Source organism: Callorhinus ursinus, unplaced genomic scaffold, assembly GCF_003265705.2.
Source record: "Callorhinus ursinus isolate GAN/ISIS: 27379988/994484 unplaced genomic scaffold, GSC_fseal_2.0 scaffold13, whole genome shotgun sequence".
Classification (NCBI taxonomy): domain Eukaryota; kingdom Metazoa; phylum Chordata; class Mammalia; order Carnivora; family Otariidae; genus Callorhinus; species Callorhinus ursinus.
This window is the reverse complement of record NW_027397075.1, coordinates 3164100-3178612: the sequence shown is the minus strand read 5'-3', so window position 1 is coordinate 3178612 and position 14513 is coordinate 3164100. Positions and strand designations below refer to the sequence as shown.

General features: G+C 55.5%; 1 protein-coding gene across 3 annotated transcripts in view; it reads right to left on the bottom strand.

Moving 5' to 3' along the window:
- The window catches only part of ABCC6 (ATP binding cassette subfamily C member 6), a 46451-nt gene that overhangs the window by 14221 nt on the left and 17717 nt on the right, over window positions 1-14513 (bottom strand). For all 3 annotated transcript variants that reach the window (XM_073899455.1, XM_025855611.2, XM_073899456.1), the window contains 11 exons: window positions 13496-13657; window positions 11505-11597; window positions 9820-10023; window positions 8504-8650; window positions 7747-7834; window positions 7287-7362; window positions 5752-5878; window positions 5402-5578; window positions 3172-3339; window positions 2557-2731; window positions 976-1051 (listed from right to left, as the gene is read on the bottom strand). In XM_073899455.1, the coding sequence (XP_073755556.1) occupies window positions 976-1051; window positions 2557-2731; window positions 3172-3339; window positions 5402-5578; window positions 5752-5878; window positions 7287-7362; window positions 7747-7834; window positions 8504-8650; window positions 9820-10023; window positions 11505-11597; window positions 13496-13657 (1493 nt within the window). The remainder of the gene's footprint in view (window positions 1-975; window positions 1052-2556; window positions 2732-3171; window positions 3340-5401; window positions 5579-5751; window positions 5879-7286; window positions 7363-7746; window positions 7835-8503; window positions 8651-9819; window positions 10024-11504; window positions 11598-13495; window positions 13658-14513) is intronic.

Here is a 14513-nt window from a genome sequence, read left to right as displayed (position 1 = left end):
TGTCTGTGCCTCAGCTTCTTCAGCTGTAAAATGGGGCTAGTCTATGTCTGCCTAGCTACCAATCAATCATCTACCCATCCATCATTTATCAATCTATCATCTGGCTATATATTCATCTATGTATATCCATCTATCTATCTATCTATCTATCTATCTATCTATCTATCTGATCTTATGTAGGATTATCGTGCACTGGGAAGACAAGCGGACTTGTCCAGTGTGTGACCCAGATGTGCTCGGTCGGGGTGGCTAACTGGCATGGAGAGAAGCTCTGCCCAGCCTCTACTTTCCCCCAGGGACCAAGGCCCCTCAAGATCTCCCTGGAGTCCTTCGACAGCCAGCGCTTAAAGCTCACACTGCCTGGCACCCAGGGGTCCATTGTTCTGTTTTACAAAATCACTTCCCATAAAAAGGGAGAGCTCCAGGTGGCTGGGTTCCTCTGCTGCAGACAGCCCACGATGAGTCCAGCTATGGCCTGGCCGGAGGGGGCTGGAGAAAAGGGGACAGCGGGCCTTCTGGTGAACCCCCACCTGTGTGTTCTGTTCTGGCCTGTGCCAAGTGATCCCATGAGTGTAGACTCAAGCCCTTTGCGCAGCAAGCCTGTCAAAGCATGACGAACAACAGGGCCAGGCAGGTCCTTAACAGCTATGGTGAGGATCTTTCTTTGGAGCCAGCCCTGCTCCCCTCTGGCAATGAGACCACCTGACAAACTGTAAGGCATTCGTCCTATCTGTGGGCACATTGGTCATTCTATGAACTGGCCACTTGGGGACGTCATCATTTTGGCCAATTGGTTATCAGATGGTTGAGGTGAAGAATCCTGCAGCTGAGCACCATGGCGGGCACTCAGCAGGTGTGGGGTCCAGAGTAGTTTGGGCCGCCCTTACCTGCCTGAGATGCAGCGGGTGACCCAGATACCCTGCCACACGGCCTCAGCCCATGCCCTCCCTGCGTTCAGCACCACAGCGGACTCACCTCTCGGGTCCACCCACAGGCCTCCCGCATCCAGCTGAGCCTCTGGGGTCCTTGGCCTCGGTCGTGAGTTCTGTCTCTGCAAGGTCAAAGGAGTCCTGTCACGTGATGGGGGTGAGTACTTGGGGTCTGGACGCTGGCTTTGACACCTGCTGGATATATGACTTTAACTTGTGTGAACACCCGTTTCCTTCCAACTGGCTCCTGCAACCGCTCTCCATCCTCCCTGGGTTCTTCCGGGAACATTATTCCTTCAGTCACTCACTCATCCATTCCTTCGTTCATTCACTCAGCAAGCACGATCACACACCTGCTACAAACTTGGGGCTGGAAAGCAGGAGCAAATACCGTGCATGGCATGACAGCCTTGCCCCAGCAGTTCCTTGTGCCTGGAATGTTCTTTTCTAGTAACTGCCAGCCAACCCCAGGAGTCACTTCCCTGAGGAAGGACCCTTCCTTCGACCGTCCCCCAGGCCAGACGGGTTCCATCTCCAAACTCCAGGAGGGTGACGCCGTGAGTCAACACTTGGGATTTTTACCAGGGTGAGCCACTGCTCAACAGATGTTTGTAGCCAAGGCAGAGTCTGGGGCTGGGGGCCCCTGACTGTGTGTCCTTGCTTTGTCATGGTAGCGGGGAGTCGAGGGGCAGCATCCAGCCTACTCATGGAAAATCACATGCTCTGGAGTCAAGCTGCTCAGGTTCAAATCCCAGCGCTACCACTTAGAAGCCATGTAAGCTTGGGCTAGTTCCTTCACTTCTGTGCCTCGGTCTTCTCATCTGTGAAATGGAGGCAAAGACAGCCCTGACCTCCCAGAGGCATGGTGATGATTAAATGAGCTCACGCATGGGAGCTCACTGTGGGTGGGCTCGCATCGGCGGCTTCACTTCTAATGCGTGGTCATTTTTCCAGCACACATTGTGTTTTCTGGTTATTAGAAGCCCTAGCTATGGGACACCTGGGTGGGTCAGTTGGTTAAGCATCTGCCTTCGGCTCAGGTCACGATCTTAGGGTCGTGGGATCGAGTCCTTTGTTGGGCTCCTTGCTCAGCGGGGAGCCTGCTTCTCCCTCTGCTTATGCTCTCTCTCTCTCTCTCTCTGACAAATAAATAAATACAATCTTAAAAAGAAGAAGAAGAAGAAGAAGAAGAAGCCCCAGCTAGCGTGTCGTGGGCTTTCTGGCCTCTAGCCACCAAGTGACCACCTTGCTCAGCCTCTGTAGCAGTTAGGAACCCAGACATCAGATTTGAACAAGCCCAAAGCTCTAATCTTGTGACCTCAGAAAATCTGTCTTTGACCAGTTTGCTCATGAGTAGGGCAGCAAAGACTGCACGTGCCTCCGAGGGCTGTTGTGCAGATCTAATGAAATAATGTACGTAGAAGACCTTAGCACTGTTCACACAAGGTGTCACTGGCTCTAACTGAGAGGATGCGTGGCCTCTTCAGAGAGCCGTCTGCTTCCAGGCCTGGGCCCCCACAAAGGCTGTGGCCAAGAGCATTCTAGTCACACCGGTGGGATCCTTGGAGCCTTCTCCCCAAGGGTGGCGGGAGCCAGGCACACACAGCCGGCCAAGACCAGCCAATACCTCCATCTCCACTGTCTTCTGGATGTCTGGCTGCATCCAGAAGGCCCACCAGAGCCCCCTTCCTGTGCAGGAGCTCCTGGTAGGGACCCATCTCTGCGATGGCTCCATCTTCCAGCACCACGATCCAATCAGCCTGGGGCAGGACGTGGAGCGTGTGGGTCACGAGAATCCGCGTCTGGGCAGGGAAGGGGTAGAAATTACACTCCTGTGTTTGACCCAGTCTTCCAGAGAGAGCTGGGGGGAAGGGGCAGGCAGTGTCCTGGGGCTCAGTGTGGGGCAGCTCCCCTTCTCGTACTCCTGCCCTCTTCTGTCTCAGCAGAGCAACGGAGGGTCTCCTTCGAACGGTGTCTCGAGACAAGAAGACACAGGCTTCCCGGGAACCCGGCCAGTGACCTGAGGTTGAGCTGGAATAGTCAAACCATGGGCCCGAAAGCAAGAATTAACGGTTGTAAGCCCCTGAGATGGGGGGTTGTTTGTCATGCGGCATTGTCAGAGCCAAAGCTGACCATTGTAGGGGAAAATGAGACTCGGGGGAGAGCGCTGGGGAGACAGACAGGGGTCAGGACGTTCCCCTGTCTTTGCCCTGTGAACACTGACACATTTTCCCGAACTTACCGTTCCGTGGAGCAGCCCGCTGGGCCCAATGACCTGGTTGAAGACGTGCTGGCCAACGTGGGCATCCAGGGCCGCCAGGGGGTCATCGAGCAGGTACACGGCAGCCTTCCTGTACACGGCCCGGGCCAGGCTCAGCCGCTGCTTCTGGCCCCCGGAGAGATTCATGCCCTGTGGCCACAGGAGAGGGACAGGGGCCTGGTGCACACCTGCTCATCAGAGTGAGGGCCGGCTCACTGTGCCTGTCCTCTGGGGCCAACGTCCAGCTTCAAACACTTGCAATCCAGCGGCCCCCTCAGCCTCCACTCAGCCTCGCTTCCTGGAGGAGCGGTCCGCACACTCTGCACCTATGCTCTCTCCTCCCTTCCGCTTCTCCCTTGAGTCTGGCTTGCGTTCTCTTTTCCCCACCGTATGGTCCTGCCTTCCTCAGGGACACCAGTCATCTCCCTGTTGTCCAACCCAGTCCTTATATTCATTCATTCATTCATTCATTCATTCATTCATTCAATCATTCCACTCCCATTTTCCACATGGCTACTATACACCCAGTGTTCTACGCTCTGGGGATATAGCAATGAACAAGACCCAGTCCCTGCTCTCATGCATCATACACTCTGGCGAGGGTGGGGTGGGAGACACATCATCAATAAACAAACAAGTAAAATATATCACCTGTGGGAAGGTGTTACGTGCTATGAAGAATAATGAAGTAGAATTAGCGTGTATGCTGAACCGGCATGAGCAGGGTTGCGTGCGGGGTAAGGTGGTCAGGTAAGGCCTCTCCACTAAGGGGACATTTGAGTTGAGACCTGACAGAAGGGAGGGATGAGCCATGTGGACCCCTGGGAAAGAGCTTTACAAGCAGAGAGAAAAGCAGGTGCAAAGGCCCTGAGATAGGAAACATGCTTCGGGTGTTTAATGAATATCGTGGAGATCCATGTGGCTGGGGTGAAACAGAAAAGGGGGAGCAATGATAGGAGGTGGGGTCAGAGAGATAAGTGGGGCCAGACCTTGAGAAGCCTTGTTGCCAATTGTCAGGACTTTGGCTTTGACTCTGAGGAAGATGGGAAGACCTTGCAAGAGTCCAAGAAGAGGAAGCATGTGGTCTGCCCTACATTTGAACAGAATCCCTTTAGCTGCGGCACCGGGATTAGCCTATGTGGCGTGAAGACAGAAACAAGCAGGGCAGCCATGTAGGGGAGAATTGATGACGGATGATACCAGAACACTCGGTCTGCTCTGAAGGTGGACCCAACAGGATTTGCCAAGGGATCAGATGTATGGGTGTAGGAAAAAGAGGAAAATCAAGGACGACACCATGGTTTGGGATCTGACCTCTGGAGGGATGGAGCTCTGGTCACTGGGGATGGGGATGGGTGGGCAGTTCCTGGGGGAGCACAGGTTTGGATTAGGAGGTGACAGTGGGACAGAAATGAAGGGCAACAGGCACTCCCTCCTTCTGCAACACCCTCCCTTGGCCTCCAGGATGCCCTGTCCTCCTCCCTAGACAGCCATACAGAGGATCCTCCAGACCCTGTCCTGGGCCCTCTCCTCTTCTCGCCAGGAAACCCTGTCATTCCCTTAATAGTAGCTCTCCACTCCCTAATCCAGGGCGGGGCAAACTTTTTCTGTAAGGGACCAGACAGTAACGATTTTAACCCCAGTTCCATGACAACTGCTCATCTCTGCCCCTGTCATGCAAAGCCGCCATGCACCGCCGGTAAATGAACGGGCGTGGCCGTGTCCCCATAAGACTTCATTCACAAAAACGCACAGGGGACTGGACTTGAACCTGGAGGTCATAGTTTGCTGACCCCTGCCCAATCCGTAGCTCCAGATGCATAAATCCTGTCTATTGGATATCTCTGCCCCAGACCCTTTGGTGAGGCCCAGAGAGGGGAAGCTATTTGACCAATGTCACCCAGAAAAGCAGGGCAGGGCAGGATGGGAGCCCAGGTCTCCTGAAGCCCTGTTGCTGAGAGCCCCCTTCCACCAATCCCTACCACGCCTCTGCTTTTGTTTCTGTTTGCAGTCATTCGCTCATTAGCCTCTATTGATTGAGCTCTTCCCATGTGTTTGGCCCTGAGCGAGACCCTCCGTCTGCCCCATTTCCCAGCTCTGCTGTCTCCTCTTTGTCTCTCCCTCCACACGGCCCCACAGGCCAGGGAGACAAATGGTCCTGAGCGCCCACCTCCCATGCCTCCCTGTGGCAAGCGGGCCCCGAGACCCTCACCTGCTCCCCAATTTTGGTGTGGACCCCTGCGGGGAAGCTGCTCACGTCTGGCCACAGGGCGCAGGCCTCCAGGACCCTCTCCAGCCACAGCGGGTCCAGCTTCTGCCTGAAGCACACATTCTCTACCACGGATGTGTTCTGGACCCAGGCCTCCTGGGGCACGTAAGCCACGGAACCCTAAAATGCAAACTCATTTGGCCGTTAAAAGGCTGATAGGGATGGAGGTAGGAGCGATTTTGGAGAAGGAGGAGAAGCAGGGAGGCAGGGGACAGGGGTGGGGGGGAGGGGAAGAGAGGGAGGGCTTTTAGGATGGGGGACATTCTAGAAGACAGGCAGGGGGGCAGCCTCACCTTGATCCTCACCGATCCCTCCACTTTTGACAGTTCCCCGAGGAGGGCAGACAGCAGGGAGGACTTCCCTGCCCCCACAGCCCCGACAACAGCCAGCAGACGACCCTGGGGCACGGTGAGGTTGATCCTGGCAACACAGGAGGGGAGACACGTCCCTGGGGCCCAGCCTGAGTCTGTGCAGGCCTGGAACCTCAGAGGGAGCCAGCCTTTCCCGTTGGCGACTCATCCAGAGATCCTTCCCTCTCCCAGTCCGTCTGGCGACTCAAGCAGCCTTCTGGCCCCAAGCACGTGCATGTGCACGCACACACATGCGCACTCACACACGCGCACACGTATAAGGCACACGTGCACTACAGCATACACGCAGGCAGCCTCCCAAAGTCAGACAAGCGCATGCACCCATGCGGAAACGCGAACACACGCACGGACATGTGTGCACACGTACATTTACACAGACACACGAGCACACCTGTTCTAACACACATGCGCACACATGCTCACACCTGTATGTGCACACACACCTGCTTGCACCTATGAAGCCTTGCGCGCGCGCGCGCACACACACACACACACACACACACCCTGTTGTGGCAGGAGGGTTTACCGGCCTTGCTCTCGTCTAGGTTACTGCACTACGCTGCTCACCACTTGCCCTCTGCCCCTGCCCGTGGGCCGTAGCCCATCCTCCACCCTATGGCCACAGGGACCTGTTAAAACCCAAGGGGGATCATGAGGCTCCCTCGGCTCAAGCCCTCCACTGCTCCCCATTTCACTCAGGAGAAAAGGTAAAGTCCCAGCAGTTCATGAAGGACGCCCAGCCTCCTACTGCTCTGTCCCTTAGCCGCTCTGCTTCGGCCACACTGACCTCCTACGTCTCAAAGACTGAAGGCCAGTGGTTCTCAAGCAGGAGGGATTATGCTCCCCACAAGTGTCATTTGTCACACCTGGTGGGGGGTTGCTGCTAGAAGCTGGTGGGTAGATACTGGAGGTTCTACTAAACATCCTGCAAGGCACAGGACAGCCCCTACAACAAAGAAATCTCCAGCCCTAAGTGTCAACAGTGCTGAGCCAGATAAACCTTGGTCTAGGCAATTTCCTGCCTCAGGACCTTTGTACTTGCTGTTTCTACCGCCTACAAAGCTCTTCTCCGAGACACCTGCAAGCCTCATTCCTTCCCTTCATCATCACCTTACTACTCATGCCTCTCCCTCGACATCACTCCCTTACCCTGATTTCTCATTTGTGTGCCCGCATCAGAAGGTAAACCCCAAGAGAGCAGTGCCCGTGTATGTTTTCTTCACTCTGTCCCCTGGGCCTCCAGATGGAGTCTGAGCTTCCCATCTCCAGGAGTTCCTCCATCTCCAGGAGTCTTGCTTCCCCAAAACTCTCTGCCCGGGGCTGGTCCTACCAATCTCCCTGCCAGCCCCAGGGCAGACTAACCCACCGTCCAGTGCCCGGCTGTTGGAAGCTGCTGGAGCCTCTTGCATCTTCCTCCTGTCAATGGGAAGGTAGTTGCCAGGGAGGCCATGCTGTACCTGTGCAGGCAGGGCGTGCTCTCCCGGGACCAAGCGAACGTGCCGTCTTGAATGCTGATGCAGGTCTCCCCAGCAGCTGCGGGGCGGAATGGGAAAACCAAGCCATGCTTGGTGAGTCTCATCACACAACGGTGCCCGTGACCTCTCCGATTTTATTTTCTAGCTCGAGGAACACATGGCCATGCTTATCTCCCTGGCCTTTCCGCAAGAGGGCAAGGACCTGGTCTGTTAAAGGGTTTGCTGTCGTACGCCCAGAGGGGCACATAGTAGGCGCTCACAAGTCGCTGCTGAACGACCGGGGAGAAAGCAGCATCACCGCCCGTTTCCACGGAACACGGCTGCCAGCCTCATCCGCACGTGCCATCCTGGCGCCAGCAGCCCGCCCCAGCTGGGACCTGGCATTTGGCGCTGCCCGTCCCGTCATCCCTCCTGCACCCCTCCTGCCGAACTCTGCACTCACGGCATCTGGAGGGACTTGAGTCCACAGCCCCAGGGTCCACTTCTTCCAGGCAGAGGAAGGCGGCCAGACGGTCAAAGGACACCCGGGCCTGGGGAAACCAAAGCCCCAGGTCACTGATGCCCAAAGAGCAAAAAAAAAAAAAAAAAAAAAAAAAGAACTCAGGCTTCGGGTGTCTGGTGCCTCAGGATGTGGAAAATCTTCCGGTCTCCCAAGCTCGATGCATTTGCCAGGCATTAGCACAAAGCTTTCTGGGTCACGCGAAACAGTGTGCACGGAGGTGGGGACCATGAGGGTGACAATGACCTCCCAGCCCCGCTCCCCCTCATTAGCATAACAAGGACAGTCGGGCTGCCATCCTGCAGGTGAGACCCAGCAGGAGGATGGCGGCTTTTCCAAGGGACTCATAGACCGTTATCAGAAATGATTCCACACTTCGTCCACCTAGGGCGGCCGTTTAAATGGGGACGCGTCAGCGAGGCAACTTGCTCTCAACTCCGTCACAGCTCAGTGTGAGTGGAGACAGCACGGGAAGAGAATCCACATAAAAATGCTGGGTATGGAAAGCGAACGGGCAGGCTGGCACGTCCCCGGGCCCCCTGCCCCTCCCTGCTTCCCTGCTCTGTCTCCCCGCCTCTTCCTCCCTCCCCTTGTCCGGCCTCCTGCTCTGCGGGCAGTGTGGGGATGCATGGAGTCGGGCCTTCCCGCTACACCCCTGCAAGGCTGCCCCCAGGGGGGCCCCCCCACCCCGCTGCCTCACCTGCACCAGGGCGTTGATGGAGAACGGCAGGAAAACCTGAGCCTTGTTGAGGATGGTGAGGACCGTGAGGGTCACAAAAGCTTTCTCAGCATCCAGGGTGTTCTCCTCGGCCGTGAGTGTATGGACAGCAAACAGAACCAGTGCGACCTGGGGCGGGGCACACGGGCGGTGACGATGAGCTGGAATGGTCTCCTCCATCCACCCCTCACCCCAAATTCTGCGAAGCCCCCTGATCTCACTCCTAGTTCATGCAGCTGTGTAAGTGTTTCTTAAAGAATACGAGTGTTTTGGTGAAGGGAGCTGTGTGTGCAGTCCCTGTTCTAGGACCAGCAGCTGTTGGTCCCAGGCATCCGGGGACACCGTGGCGTTTGATCTTGGTAGCATGTGGAACGTTCTAGACGTGGATGGGACTTGGGGTTCTAGAACGCCTTGGAGATGACCCTGGAGTTGCGGGCATCAGTAGCACTCGAGGGGAGGGCCCTGGACACTGGTGGCATCTGCAGTTCCGGATGTCACTGGGTGATGTCAGTGCTTGGTGTTGGCGATGTTTCGGTTCTAGGTGTCCCTTGGTGATGATGCGATGGTGCCTTGGTGTGATGGTGACTCAGCGATCCTGCCACACAGAGCTCTCATGGTTCTGAGTGATGGTACTTGTGGTTCTGAGTGTTGTGTCAGCGACATCAGATGCCCGCCTGCCCCCCCGGGGGTGGGGGATTCTACTCCTTCTAGAAATACTGGTTAAGGCCCACCTGCCACCAGCCTTGAATATGTTATGAGGAGTCTGGATTATTTATTTATTTATGCAGCAGTGAGTCACTGCAGGTTTGTCGGCCACAGTGTGACCAGAGTCAGAGCCGTGCCTTTAGGAAGGCTGATCGGGCAGCAGTTTGTGAAATGAACTGGAGAATGGGACAGGCCCCGTGCCCCGTGCGGGGCCGCTGCACCCGTGTGACAGCCGGCGTCCATGTGGACGTGGGGTTCTCCCTCGGCAGCTTCCCGCCCCTGTTGCCCCGTCCCCGTGCCAGAAGCAGCAACAGTCCCAGACGCCTGGAACCTTCTACAGGAGAAAGGCGGACCTTATTAGCCACTGCCGACTTCGGGGGCATGGTCTAAGTGGTTAGCTCACTCAACACAGAGCAAGGATCTGTGACAGAGGGAAGGATCTAGGAGAGGTACATTTTGATGGATGGGGTGGTCTGCAAAGAAAAGCTCCAGGATCTGGGGTTGGGGGGCGGCAGTGGGCTCCGCCTACCTCATCCCCGCCGAGCACTCCCTCCCTTAGTCTGTGCTCTACCGAGAGACCAGGGTGACCTCACCAGAAACGTGGACGCTTGGAAGGACACCAGAGACACAGAGAAGAGGAGGTTGGAGGTCCTCAAGGCTCCCAGCTCCTGGCCCCGGATGCGCAGGATTCTTTCTAGAAAGGCTCCCTCCCAGCCATGGGACTTGACGGTCTTCATATTCCGGATGATGCAGCTGGTGAGCCGCGCCCGAGAATCCTTCTGCCCCATGTGTTCTTCCTAGGACCAGAGGGAAGAAGGCAGAGGTCAGGGAAGTGTCAAGAATTCTCCTTCTGCAAAACCATCACACCCCACGTTCAGCAGATGCGGTTGATTCTTCCAGCACACCAGGGCCCAAGCTGTCTGCCTCTCAGCATCGCTGTCCTCACCGTCCTGGCCCCCAAATCACTGTCATCTTGCCCCTGGACCACAGGGGGCCTCCTCCCTCCTGTTCCCATGCTTCTGCCCTCATCGTGGGCGACAGATGACGCGCCATCACAGAGGGACGCTCCCAAACACCAGGAAAGGGGTGGAAGAGGCAGAGCCCTGAATCAGCCCGGGCCTGGTGACATCCGGAAGGCTTCCCGGAGGAGGGAGTGACACACGAGCTATGAGGAGGAGGAGGTGCTGAGCACACCAAGAATGGGTGGATGAGGTGGGCGGGGAAGATGGAAGGGACAGCATGACCCAGAGGCCAGGCAGTGTGGTCCGGGAGGGTGTGGGGGGAGGGGGAGGTGGGCTGGACCGTAGTGGGACTTGGAGGTCAGGCAGAGGAGTTGGGGCCGTGTTTCCCTGTGTCTCACCGAGGAGGTGCATCGTCACAGGGGCCAGTGTGGAGAAGGTCTCAGAGGAGGCCAGACAGGAGGCTGGAGCAACAGTGTATGTGAGACCGACCTTCCTGCCCCTGGCCTCCGTCCCGCCCTCCCTTCTTCCCTCCTTCTAAGTGCCAGGCGTCATTCTGGAAGCTGAGATTGCATCAGCGCCTAGTTCTTCCTGTGGTGAAGGTTCCAGTCGCAAGAAAGAGAGACAGCAACTGGAAGAGCCAGGCACAAAGTGACAAGTGCTACAGAACCAGACGTCACAGGCCAGGTTGATGAGCAGCTGGGTGTGAAGGGGAGGGACACGTCGCTACGGTCATCGGGGGCCAGTGAGGGGTGGGGGTGGGGGAGACTGGGACGTCTTGGGGGAGGGCGGTCCGGGCAGAGGGAACTGGAGGAGTAAAGGCCCTGAGTGGAGCCTGAGGGTCAGGGGGAGAGAAGCGGGGGAGTGGAGTGAGCCAGGGCAGAGGGCCAGGAGGTGAGGCCAGATCCCAGATGGCCTGCTGGCCACCTCAGGATCTTGGCTTTGACCCTGAAGGAGATGGGAGCCATTGTGGTTCTGAGCTGAGAGGGTACGTGAAGAGGCCCGGGTAGGGACGAGGGCAGAAGCAGAGACCCAGGGAGCATGAGACAGGGGCAACGCTCTGGATGCATCTGTTGATAGGTGGCATGTGAGAAAAAGGGATGCATCAAAGCTGGCTTGTGGCCTGAATGCTGGAGGGGTGCAGCAAGTACCCGAGATGGGGGTACTGGGTGGAAGGCGAAGGTCTGAGTTGACGGGAAGGCTCACGCCACCATGTCCCCCCTCCCCTCCTCACCTCCCTGCACCTGCACCAATGCCAGTCCCATGACCTGCCCCTTCCCACTTGCTGCCCAGCGTGGCCCTTCTCCCCAGTAGCACACCTGATGCTGTTTCCTCTTCTTGGTGATGAAGAAATTCAGAGGGAGGAGGCTCATGAAGACAGCAATGGCAGTGAGGGCAGAGGGTCCTAGAAGCTGGAGACAGAGCAGGTGGGATGCCACAGGACATGTCCAAGAGTGCAGCTGACAACCCCAAGGGATTTATTTGGTCAGACTTGGGTCCTAAGGCAAGGGATGCCAGGAAGCTGATGAGAGCAGTCAGTGGACACCTGCTGAGGATGGAGTCCTTCTCTGTCATGGAGGGGAACAATGCACCAGTCGTGCTGGAGTTAATATTCAAGCAGGTCATGCTTCTAGACAGGATAGTGCAAGGGTGCATGCCTGGCCAGAACGGTGAAGTCGGATCTGCGGAATCAGGGTCTGAGTTCAAATTCTGACCCTGGCGCTCACTGGTGTGGCCTTGGGCAAGTTACTTACCCTCCCTAAGCTGCAGTGTCCTCATCTATGAAAGGGAAACCAAGCGTCGCCCATCACCTATACTAAGTGCCCATGTCATACAATCAGTCATTACCCTAGGCTTCATTTTACCCCTGACAAGGTTGCCAGATTTAGCAGGGGAAAAAAAAAAACAAAAAACAAACCTCACAACAACATAGGATACCTAGTTCAATTTGAATTTCAGATGAAACAGCAAATGTCTTCTTAGTATAAGTATATCCCATGCTACATTTGGGAAATTACAATTATTTATATTAGATTAGATATATAATTTATTTATATTTATGATATTTTAATATATATTCATATTTATATTATAATTATTATATCCCATGCTATATTTGGGAATAAAGAAATTATTCAGTTTCTCTGAGACTCGTATTCAACTGGACGTCCTGTGTTTTGTCTGGCAGCCCTAGCCCCCCAACCAGCTTCATGACTTTGGGACAGTTATGGTCCCTCTTGGCTTTTGTTTCTCTATCTGGAAAATGTGGGGGTGGGGTGGGGTAAATGATTTCTAAGAGGTTGTGACTGTTTGAAATTCCACTCAAGGTCATCTGCATCCAGTTTCTAGAGAAACCCTCTTCAGACCATGGCCCTCAGTTTCCCCTCTCAGCCTGTTAAGGACACGTGTTCTGGCATCTCCTCGACAACCGAGCAAGCCAGTTTCATTTATGCAACAATCGTGCCACCCAGTGGCCCAGTGCAGAAGTGCCCAGAACGCAAACACCAGCCCCCAGCCAGAGTTGGGAAAATAATCCAAGGAGGGTGAGGGTAAGGTGAAACTCGCTCTGGCAAAAATAGCATCACTTGGAAAACATGTTACAAATGCTAACTGTGGCAACTTCGATGTCCATCCTCCCCCCTTAGCCAGATTTCAGGGTGACCCTCTGATGTTGGGACCATCTGCCAAAAGGCCAGGGAAGTGATGGGTGTGTGTGTCTTCTGCCGATTTGCTGGGGGGAGGAGGGGGAGGTCTGCGCGCTCATATGCTCTGCATTTTCCTGTCTTTCCTTGCCCTCTCTCCTCCTAACTATAACATCTAACGGTTATTTATTTATTTTGAAAGACTTATTTATTTATTTGGAGAGAGAGCGAGAAAGAAGGAGAGAGAGCACATGCTTGAGACGGGGGGAGGGGCAGAAGGAGAGAATCTTCACTGAGGCTCCCTGCTCAGCACGGAGCCCGACGTGGGGCTTGATTTCACGACCCATGAGATCATGACCTGAGCCGAAACCACAAGTCGGACGCTCAACCAACCGAGCCAGCCAGGCACCCCTCACATCTAACATTTATATATTGCTGGTCAGGAACTGTTTGAGGCTATGCTGGGCCCTGGACACAAGGTAGCAAGTCAGACAGGGTCCTGGCCCCATGCCCCACGGTGTCGGGTCGGGACAGTAGGCGGAGATAATGTACAGTTACCATGATGTACAGTGAGCAAATACCACTGGATGGTACTGGGGAGTATCCCACGCTCACAGTCAATACGCCACTGATACTCCCCGCCTACGGGTCACTGAACTATGGCCTACCTGCCAGAGATAGACAAAGCAGATGATCATCCAGATGATTGTTATCCAAGACCCGTTAAGGTAGATGACACTCTCCATCAGTCGCTGTACATCCACGGACACCAGGTTGACCACGTCACCCACTGCACTGACCTCTCTGGAAGCGCTGGAGAGGACCAGGACCTGGGCAGGGCGGGAGGAGCGAGACCTACGTCAGAGGGAAGGACATGATGACTGTGGTGGAGGAAGGCAGGGGGACCCGCCGCACGGACGGAGCAAGGGCACGGCAGCCTGGCAGGCCTGGGTCAAAGCTGGTCTGCCCTTGCTGGCAGAGGCAGGTCTCTGTGCACTCATCTGTAAAACGGGCCAGTAAACCTCCTGAGCCGCCCTCCTGGGGGCCGTCGTGAGAATTCAGAGAGATGACAAAAACGGAAATGCTCTGAGATCCCTAGAACACTAGAGTGATAAGTCAATAGCATAACGCGTCAAACCATATGGTTTATGACCATAATGGTGGCCCTTTGCTGAGCGCTCCCTACGTCCCAGGCCCTGTGCTAAGCGAGGAGTGTCATCGTTTTCTGGGATGGAGCACATCCCCCAGCCAGATGGAGCAGGGCCCGCCGCATTTCATTCCATCTGCAATGCCGTGGATAAAACGCTCAACTTTTGTATCACTAAGGGGAAAAAATAATCAATGCAATTAACTTAAAACACATGAGACACATCTTGGTTTCAGAAGGGTTAAATAAATGAGACGAGAATCAGTGAAATGCAGAATGACCCCATTTTAGAGCCAAGGAAACCGAGGCACAGAGAAACTGACCAACTTGCCCAAAGTTGGAGGGCTTATGGAAGGCCAGGCCAAGCTTGGAATCTGGGATATGGCCAAGGCCAGGCACGAGCTAGACAGGGCGGCAGACCAAGCCCTGTGGGCATTTCATGTGCCCCTCACACCCCAGCCTGGTTCTCTAGCAGCCTCAGATGTGCCCCGGCCCTGGGGTCCCAGTGGACCCCAGCCAGCCTGTTGAATGTGAGGTTC